The 10,769-nt window shown below is 45.8% G+C and overlaps 1 protein-coding gene across 1 annotated transcript; it reads left to right on the forward strand.

Annotated features, from left to right (window-relative positions):
• The first annotated feature begins 2,449 nt into the window (after positions 1–2,449).
• Positions 2,450–7,594, forward strand: LOC126521474 (cuticle protein 10.9-like). Its single transcript, XM_050170180.3, has 3 exons — positions 2,450–2,703; positions 4,269–4,301; positions 6,483–7,594. The coding sequence occupies exons 1-3, from the start codon at positions 2,695–2,697 to the stop codon at positions 6,810–6,812; spliced, it is 372 nt and encodes a 123-aa protein (XP_050026137.1). The 5' UTR covers positions 2,450–2,694; the 3' UTR covers positions 6,813–7,594.
• The last annotated feature ends 3,175 nt before the right edge of the window (positions 7,595–10,769 follow it).

Raw genomic sequence — 10,769 nt, forward strand, 5'->3', positions numbered from 1 at the left:
ATGCTAATGGTGATGATGCTGATTTATTGGCAATCCATTTGAAACGGGACGGTGAGAAACAGTCACCCAGCCTGCTTCATTTATTCAGGGAAGCTATACGTTCTTTTTTTCCTTCTAACATTGTATACATCTCCTTAAGCTTCTTTTTCTTCCTCAAATCTTCTTTATCTACCTTGTATACCGCTGTCTATGAAACTGCTACATAATATTCAACTACAATGCAAAATGTGCACATATTGGTGCTGCGCGGCGCGCATGACACATCGCGTGCCTCCTCGCACGCTAGGGCGCGTGTGTAGGGCATTTTCCCGCCGCAAGCTAGCAAGCACTGGCGTGGCTCAAACGAATAAGTTAGAAAAGCAATAGAAAAATAAACCTCATGCGCAAACTCGCATAAACAAAGTCTGAAAAGGAAACTCGATGACGCCACCAAATTTGAGAGGACATGAACCAGGTTAACCTGCAAGAAGGCTCGTAATAAGAAAGGTTATCTGTTCACTGTGTCACAAAAAGTATTTACATAGAGTTACTATCGATCTTATTCCCGCCGCCATTTTATCGATCAGTATACATGAGGTTACCAGGACATGATGTACTTGCAAGAGTGCCCAAAATGCCACTTCCCCCTTAAACAAAAGTCTTTTTTTTTTTTTAACGAATTACACACTGAAGCCTTGCCAGTTTGCCAGTTGAAACTGTCGCCTTTTGGGCTTGCCTGAAACACTGTTTTATTCATTGTAGAGATGCCATTTTATTTTGGGATATCCTCCATAGAAATTTGCAAAAATATTTTGATCTAAATTCTCGCAGTATCCGACATCTTGTTTTTCTGTGTGATGATGTACCATTCGATATGTTTTTACTGATAGGCCTGCATAACCTATGGAAAACTCGAATACTAGACCGAAATGCAGAAAGAATAATTTCCTCAAAATCGCATTTCACTCAAATGATTACGTACTTAAAGGACACTTACTATCAAGAAGAATGTCAGCCGGATTGGTATTAACTTTCGATTAGATGTTTAACTTCTCTTTTCCAGTTTTTGTTTTGATGGAGGAAGTTTCTTTGTGTGACGTTCTCTTTGTATGCACTCTTAGTGGACCTGTGGTTAGTTATGACCATCTAGTGCTCATATTATTGTAAATAATTGCTGTACATACATAATTTCATTCAATGTAATAAATACCATGTTTGAAAAAATGAAAAGCGTTGGCGTGGCTATGTGGTAGAGTAGCTGACTACCGCGCAGCGGGCCCGTGTTCGATCCCGGTGGATACTGGGCTTTTTATTTCTTTTTTTTTTTCTTATTCCCGGCGATAGCTGCGACGGACGCTAGCGGCGGCGGCGGAGGCCATTGCAATAAGCTTATAACTCGATGAGGATAGCTATCGGGGCTTGTTGGTACGGCATATCCTATTTTGGTTGTAGCGCAAACTACAACCAAAATAAGAGGTCATAACAGCTTACGCTGTAAAAATGCTAGAATGAAAAACATATGTATCGCATACCTGACCAGATCGAGCAGGGTAGGTGAGAATTTGTCACCACCCTGTTTCAAAGGGCATGCCAATAAAGAATTCTGTAGAGCCTGGCCTTGCAAACTTTCGCGGGTAAGAATGTTTGTTTTAGATGTGTTCGCCAAAACCGGCAAGCTGTACCGTAAAAAGCCCAGGAACAGTGCTATGTACAGCTGCAGCGCGGACCGTACCGACGTGCCCCAGGTGCATGCCGCTACGAGATATTCATGCCGGTGAGCTACAGGGAAGCTTATAGCCGAAGTTGCCGTGGCACAGATGAAAATATTCCCCGCGATAAATAAAAGGAAAGGGAATGAACGCGGTGTAAGCGGCACACAAGGATAAACTGTGCCCGAGGGGATCGGATTTCCGATAGTGTAAATATTGCCCTTCTGCCTATAGCTAGGGTTGCATCCTTGACCATGCTCCAACATGATGAGTTACCCGCCCCAGGCTGCGCACTGGAGCAGAAGAAGACGCCGCTCTGGTTAGCACTCCGCGTCCATCCTCAACCTCCTCTCCCTTCCGCCGTGGCGGCGCGGCTGAAATCAGGTAAGCACCGCGCGATCGCGTCGGAAGCAAGAAGCAAACGCTGAACTGAGCGGAGGTTGTTTGAGGGGGGGAGGGGGGGGTTGCATCGGGGGAACGGTCAATGATGGAGCGCCCCTCGGCTAGCCTTGTCGGCTACTCGCCAGCAATACGTCGAAGCAGCCGCTGGCTGTTGCGACGGCCGCAGAAGAAGAAACGCGTTTATAGTGGATGGTGGCGGTGTGTCGCTTCGCTCGCCGCCGAAAGGAGGATGAGTTGCGGCAGCGGCGGAGAAAGGGCTTTTCCGCGGAGAAAGGTGAAGCGAGCGCAGCGGGCGCGAGGGAGGAAGCGAGGGGTGGTGGTTTGTTGGTGGGGGGGGGAACACCTAAGGTTAGCGGCTCTCTGCACGCGGTCGTGTAACGTCTGTGCTGGCTTGCGCGCTCGGTCTAAGGCCGGCGACGGAGGTGCTGCGCGATGTAGGACAGCGGAAGCTGATTGGCGGTGGAAAGGGCGATGGCTGGCCGGCTGAGAGTGCTATAAGAACGGAGATGAGCCGGGCTGGGAGACCCATCCGCGACTCGCGTCCCCAGCAGTAGTAGTGCCCGCCAACAAGTGCTCCGGACAACTTCACCAACTAACCGCCATCATGCAAAAGGTGAGTGCATGCTGGGCAAAGCACCACTACACCCGTGCCGGCTTCAGACGCGGTTCCATGGATTTCCCGCCCCGTGCGCCACGTGATTTCACTTTTCTGCGTGACCGGCCGCATGTACTTGGAATTGCGGGCCAACTTTTCTTGCCAGCCCAATCCTCCTCTCCCACGCAATCTCCTCACGTGTCCATTGTCACAAGCCGCGCATGAGAAGCTGCCGGTCAATTAAGCCCTTTGTCATGAAGCTCGCTTACGGTTGTATTCGCTTCTAATTGTCTCTGACCCCCCACGCCTCTTTTGACCTACGTGTTTTAATAACTCTTTCCGAACACTTCGGTTCAAATGTCAATACAGTAATGTCTCAGAAGTTCTTTTTTTTTTCTTGGCCCGATTCAGCTTCCCACTCCCGCCATCGAAAAATTTAAAGCACTGTAGTTTATTCTGTGATACATCCTCTATTTTCTCAGTCAGTCGGTTCAACTTAATTTTACCATAGCCATAGTCCCAATGTTTAAACCTACGCTATTACAGTCGAAGTATGATGATATTGAGTTCGTTGGGCTCCAGTTTATCGTCTCTATATTATCCGGGCATATCTTTTTTTTCTGCAGTCGGGAAGTTCTCACGTTGTTTCTTACATTTCATTTGCAACGAGCTGGTTCTATCGTCGACATGTGCACCGCCTACCCTTTGTATAGATACTGCAGTACTACATTTAACTACTGTCGAACTCTTCATGTGAATGCTTTGGCTTCATATATTTTCTTTCGATAGAAATTTGCACGGTAGGGCTGTCGGCATCTCACTTTCTTGTTATTATATTAGCCGCTCAGAACTTTCCTATTGCCGCGAACCGCTTTCGTGATTTATACGTATGCTCATTACAAGTTATGCGAGCATTATTAGATGCACCTAAATGTTGACGTAAACCTCGATGTTCTTTGAAGAAACACTACAGTGGATTACGAAGTTATTTGTTTTAGTTAATTACGCTTTCGTAGTAGTCAAATCGTGAAAGGAGGGTTGTCGAACCAGCAAAGGAAGCAAAAACGATCGACGGGTGGCCAAGCGGCTCCGAAGTTCCCCAATCGTGACGTCATAGATTTTAGCAGAGTCTATTCGGGTCTAGACAACTGCTTATCGGCATAAAAAAATACTACAATGTATTCCAAAGGAACAATACAGTGAACGTAGAATGTTTCGAGAACTTTTGATGCGCTAAAACGCCCACGTACGAGAAAATACTTTGAACTCGGTGACGTAACACTGACGTGCCGGCGCGGAGGTATAGGCGCGAAACTCAAGGTGCTGAATTTCGGGCTTCGTTTTGTCCTGCAGTAGTCGAGCTTTCTCCGTCAGACGCACAAATACAGGTCCTAAGCTGAGTAATTTACGTGTACAAACTAACTTAGTGTCTGTTTGATACTTTTAGCTTTAAGCTTTATTTGGCGTTAATTCTTTTGTGTGTGTCCGTTTAACGCTCTAGCGATATTCTTGTGCGAAAATTTGTGAATGGGTGTTTCTAATGTTCCTTCCATTTCTTTTTTCTTTTCTCTTTTTTTTTTCAGCTCGTTATCCTTCTGGCCTGCATCTGCGTTGCCGTAAGTTCTCTCTCAATGTCCTTCGTGATGCGCGTATGCCAGAAAGCAATGAGATTCAATGAGACTGAAATACGCTATAAAGCATCACTAAACAAAATAATTAGAGTCTGCAAGAATATGCCAAGTCTGTAAGCCTAAGAGCTTAGAGTATGCGGCGGTACAGTTCGAGACACATAAGCTGAAGCCGGTCATAGTATTCTCGGCAAGGCTGCGGCACTTCGCTGCAACTCTTCAATTCTCGAAATCTGAAGCACGCTGCGAGAGACACACCACCGCGGGTCGTTATAGAGAGGCTTTCACTCAGTGCGAATTGCGATTTCTTTATTAATATAGAAGTGAAACAGCAAACAGAGGTTACCTAGGTAACAGATGAACCGGTTTTATCTAAATGTGTTGCCTTAAACAGAGAAACTGAACTTCTACGGTATTTTGGGGAGCAGATGAACGATTTAAGGCTTCAACTGCTCTCTAAAAATTTGCTGCAATTTCGTGAATTCTCAGAATATTGAACCAACAGGTTTAGAACTCCACGTCGAAAAGAGGCATTGCAATTCTGTAAGCTTTACCAGTTAGATCACTTGAAGCGCGCAACTATGATATTTTACTCCACAGCTCACATGGAAACGCTACATTGCTTGCACATGTTTTTCAAAAGCCCAGCTCAAGAACTGGTGGCATGTTTCATTGCAGTGCATAATGTGGCCATGTTGTGCGTTTTGTACACCCTGACTGGTGTATCGTACAGTGTTCTGATGTATGTTATCATCGCAGAGTTATTGAGTTGCAAGCTGATGCTTCACATTTATGAAATGTTCTGACTTTCAGCATTTTTTTTTAACTTCGAGGGTTTCAAGAAATAATCTGCTCCCAACTGTGTGTAGACCCCAACTCGTAAATTCAAGCAAGCTCACGAAAACCAGTTCATTAGAAGCCACGATATACAATTTCCCTTCTTCCATACGCTTAAATACGATCTGTTGCGGTCCCTCTTTCGACGTCAAATTTAATGTATGTCCCTTTTGGACTTTAAACTTTGTTCGATCCCGCTTGAGAACGGAGAGCCCGCTTGACAATCGATGTATAAACTCAATAAATAGTATTTCCAGATAAAGATGTGTAAAAGGAACATAGACAGAAACGATGGTCACCTAGAACGACGCAACGTATAAGCAGTATCATGGACTTCAATAATGGCGCGAAGCTGTTCGAAAGCAACCAGCTTTACTTGGCTTTCCTGCGCCACAATTAGTGAAACATTACTAGTCAGTGCAGCAATGTCCTATTTAACTATGCCGAGGAATATCTCATTTCAATACTCGACAGTACATTGGCTTCAAACGACGCGTGAGAACCTAATATGAAGACAGGAAAGCCAAGGACTTACGTCAGCAGTAAATCTGGGAAGTTGCGCGCTTTCTAGCAGCGACAGTCACAGGTATGCCATACCAGTGAGCGCCGCGGCATTAATATGGAACAGTGTGAATATGCAATAGTCATGAAACCGGCTGCAGCATTTGTTACGGTACTAACCAGTGGACTTTCTCGGTTACGGCACGTAAGACGGCGCCGCCTTGGGCAAGCAATCTTGACCGAAGAACCTCAAGAAATAAGTTGCAAGCAACGCAAAGCTTGTAACTGCATAATGAAGCTGTAGGTCATTACACAAAGCAAACGCATTTCTCTGTCGGCCTTCATCACCAAATTGTTTCATAATAAGCAGGACCTCATACAGGCTTAATCGTATACTGAGTTCAGTATACTGTATTCAGGAACAAGCTACTTGGTTGTTTACGTAGCAACGTGGTTGTCTTGTCATCTGCTGAACATTTTCAGGACTCTGGCCAAAACCTATGTCCACACGAGTGGCACTGAAGGTGCCGCTGCATTGTTTTAGGGCTTTCAGGCCACGCGGCAGGATCTACATTCTGCCTCATATCATCCTTTCCCATATTCTTTTCCTTTCTGCTCACCCTTCTTACCTTTTCCCACGGTACAAGGCAGCCAACCGAGCACTTGCTCTGGCTAACACTCGCTCTGCCATTCCCGTACTGCATGCTCTATCTATTCTAGACAAGGTGAAACGCGGATTCGGTTCGATGCGAGCGCGGCGTGAACGAACCCTGTAGGGGGCTCAAAGTTCGCCTCAAGCTCTTCGCCTCAAACTTCCTCCTCTGAACGCAGGCCGCACAGCGGGGCTTCGCGCCGGTGGAGAACTACCCGCCGATCCCGTACTCCTTCAACTACGCTAACCAGGACGCCGAGGGCACGCACACGCACGAAGAGAGCGGCGATGGCAGCGGACGAGTGCAGGGCCGCTACACCCTCTCGCTGGCCGACGGCCGCACTCGTACCGTGACCTACACGGCCGACGAGAACGGCTACCGCGCCGAGGTCGTCACCAACGAGCAGGGCACTGAGTCCAAGAACCCCGCCGACGTCGTGATTCAGTCGAGCGCCCTGCCGGGACCCGAGGCCGCCATCGCCAACGAGCCCAACCGCCTCAGGGGCTAGGTTGCCTTGAGCAAGCTTCCCCACTGACCACCTCCGCTTCCTGTGTGTGACTCCGTGTATAACGGCTACGGAAAAAAATATATATATACCCGACGCCCGTGTTATGGCTCGCACGCGGTGTGCCGAGCGGGCGTTGTAAATTTTTCTTCCTCCTTCCCTGTCGACCCCCTCCCGCTGTGTCTCGTTGTTTCTGTGCTTTGTTCGTGTATTTTTTTTTTTTTTTTGTGGTCGTCTATGTGTATCTGTTGCGTCGGGTAGGTGTTCGTAATGTCCTTGTTGGTCCCTCTGTATCATGTCGTCTTCTTTTGTACAACTCGATATCACCTCGTTGAGATTAAAGTTGCCGCTGCCTCAAGTGACACCACAGGGTAATCGTCTTCTGTGATGGGTGCCTTGCTGTTTCGATTTATCTTTATTTTTTTTTTATATCGCCTTCGCTATGGAAGCTGGTCGGTGCAGCCGCTGGTCTACGGCTTCTCGTCTGGGAAGTGTGTTTACCCTTCCAAGCGAGATCTCTTGCAGCATCTATCTTCCGTTCCTAGTTCAGAACCTCTTCATCAACTCGCCGGTTTGGCGCACTCAATGCTCCACACGCGGGTCGCTCATGAGTGTTTGTCCCGACTTGCCGAGTCACCTTGTCATCGCCACCCACTAAGTGCCTCGCTCCAACTACGCGCCGCTGCTATGGAAAAACAACAGCTTTCCGTTGTTGTGAACCTTGGTTGTATTTTCTTGTTTTTTGTTTTGACGTGTGCTCAATAAACAATGTCATTCGTACATGAGATATGGTTTCTTCAATCGGAAATTGAATGGTTGATTATTACACAACTAGCGATGCCTCTTCTCAGAGAAATTGTGGAAGATGACGACTCGAGTCTTCTAATAAAAAAACGACAGTGAGGACAGGACTGTTAGCTACGACGTGATTTGGTCGGACTATTCCATATCGATGAAAAGAAGCCGCATGATGATAAAATAAAGTGAAATATCATAAAATTAAAGGAATGCAACATTCATATGGCATAATGTACACCGAATGGTCACTGGCCATTTGTGTTTATGTATACCATGGCTGCGGATTTCTTATATTGTTTTTTTTTTTTCGCAAGTGCTTTCTGACCCTTCACACATCATTTCAGTGCGGCATGAGCTACACGCACGATTCAGAGTTATTAAACAGTGATTTCGTATTCGCGGTATAATGAGCGGATGGCCACAAAGCGAAACCATGCTCGTCGCTGAAAGTGTTGTCAAGCATTCTTCCATAGCTGCTTTCCTATCAGTGACAGCATGTCTGCGTAATGTTGGAACCATTCACGTGCGAATAGCTATCGTTTTGTCTCCATCGCGAATTCCTCTACGTTACCCCCTTTTCTGTTATATTCATTTGTTCATCTGTCAGTTCTGTTACGCCATAACTGCCGTTAACCTCCTCATTTTTAAGTTCACCCTCGGCCTATCATCACCTGGTGAAGAAAAAAAAAACATTCTGCGCCACCGCCACTACTGAGACGTGCAGACAAAGCACCGCGCCTCTGAGGGCCACAATATACAGTTCCGTGATGGAAGTGCTGTCCACTGAGCTCCCTCGCAAGACCACCACCTGAAAATTTGTGCGATGTTTTGTGCGTCACGCAGACTGTCAGAGTGGCGCAGCCTTTGCATGTATATCGGAAACACCGTAGCGGATGAAGGCGACAGTGTGCATTGAATAGAAGTTGGTCAAGAGAAGATGGCAGTCTGTTCTGCGACAACCTGCTGCACTTCGCAGCTGGGTGCGCAGTTGAAATTTGTTTTTTTTTTTATGTTACTGTCCTAACGCTCACTCGCTTAGGTGGATCCTCTAGATAAATGCCACCGCTAACCCAACTGGGTGGAAGTACGATTGGATAGGAGAGATGGGAGAATAGGCGAGGTTATGTATACCCAGAGTGAATTCCTACAGGAGAGTGGTGAGGATAGCTTGCCTACACGTCTAACATGTTATTCTAGCAGGAAAGAAGGAAAAATAGTTGAAGTGCTGCTTCTACAAGATCGGCATCTGTGAAACAAGGTAGGCTCCGAGGGAGTAGTGTAACTACGCATGCAAACAAACAAATTATTCCAGCGGACATTTCGTTTCCCACGGGCCCATGGAAACAAGTGCGATTCATTCACAATCAAACACACTACAGGCATAATTATGTGCATTGTTGATGGAGCGGCGATAGGAAGGGGCCCAATAAGAAATTCTCAGGGTATTGTTTTCCTCTAGGGGGTTATAAATGTGCGCTGCGAGAGCTCGGCGTCTTAAATATTTGTTTTTCAGTTGCAGTAGTTAATGACCTCGCACAGCGAGGTATCTCGTTTACACTGAGAGTTTGCATGCACATATATCATCGTGACTGTGTGGGTCGCGAGAGGCTGTCAAACGATTGCCTCATATTTTAAACAACGACATAGTTGCCTAAGCCAATGGAATAAATTTTGAGGCATTGTCACTTGATAATGTTTTCTCTGATTATTTAAATTTCATAGATTGATTAAGAGCAAAGCAATTGTTTTGCAAATCATAGCTCAAAACATAAACGTCATTTAAATTGTTGTATGCGCAATGAAGCAGTGACAAAAAAGATCTCAGACAAGCTAACGTTAGCGCAATTCTCTCCTTAGGCCAATTCTCTCCTTAGCCCAATACTCTCCGTAGATCCAGAAACGAAAAAAAAAACTTTACCTTACAAAGTTAGGACCTGCAGGGTAACTGGAATGATCGAGTTACTCTGCTTGTAATTCAGCGAATTCGAAAAACATATAGCCACTTCGCACCGATATTATCTTTATTATATCTATTGTAATTATCAGTTTTCAAACTTTTTTTGCTGTATTACAAAAAGAAACGCAGTAGCTGAGGTATTTTACTTCAATCTCTTCATAGTAACCTAATTATGACAGAACAGAAAAAAAAACAGGATGCAAATATTAGCTCAGTCTCGAACACTCGGCTAGATAATATTGTTCGTTAGCTGGTTAACTGTAAGCAAATAAATTATTCTCTATAAGTAAACCTTAGGTCCAGTAGTAAATGTGAGAACTATGATATACAGATTGCGTCGCGATACGCATGCTTTTGGTGTACCTGTTCTTTTGGTGTACCTGTTTTGGTGTACCTTTTGGTGTACCTTAAATCAATATGTCACTCTACGTTAAGTAATTCTGCAACAAGCATATATAATTTACAAGTAATAGAAACGCAAATGAATTTCGTGGATTTGTTGTAATATTAAAGCGCTGGTCGACAAAGCGATGGTCGACAACTTACAAGAAAGCGGTCTCACGCACAGGACCTTTGAAGACGTTGTTTTCCCCGAAGGGCCCGCGGCATTCAGGAAGAGAGCGCAACGACTGCTGATAGCCTTCCTGCGAGACACGGGGCTCATCGACACCTGGTGACACACCCCTGATCTCAACTCGAAGGAGGATCAGGCGGAACAATTGCTGGCTATGTATGCCAGGCTAACCCCGCCTGCTTCAACATCACCACCACCACCACCACCACTAAACCGCTTTTCGGTACCTATAACTCCGCATGGTACTGCTTTGGCTGCCATGCGATCGTATTTATATATTTCGCAAGCAATTTTTCACCCCTCGTTTTGGGATGTAGCGCACAGTTTCAAGAAATCTAGGATATGTTGCAATGACAAATCTCTTTATTAGAAAGCAATATATATATATATATGACTAGGAGAGCGCGTGACGTCGCGGAGATAACCTTCACAAACCATTTTACCGTGAAGCCTCCGCTTTTCCTGCGCCTCCACAAGACGTGACCTCTGATTTTCGGCTGCGCTGGGCCGAGTATGTTCGGTGGCCGGAAAGTTTCAATCGACGCGTACTTGTTTGGGTGTTTTGCCAGTCGCTCTGTGCATATTTTCGCCCCATATGCTTCCGCAACTTGAGTCGTTTCTTGTAACGTTG

The sequence above is a fragment of the Dermacentor andersoni genome, chromosome 6 (assembly GCF_023375885.2).
Source record: "Dermacentor andersoni chromosome 6, qqDerAnde1_hic_scaffold, whole genome shotgun sequence".
NCBI lineage: Eukaryota > Metazoa > Arthropoda > Arachnida > Ixodida > Ixodidae > Dermacentor > Dermacentor andersoni.

Bases quoted from the DNA above. Each gene is read 5' to 3' on its own strand.
- LOC126521474 (XM_050170180.3), top strand. The intron at 4,302-6,482 runs GTAAGTTCTCTC...CTCTGAACGCAG, and splicing joins TGGCCTGCATCTGCGTTGCC to GCCGCACAGCGGGGCTTCGC.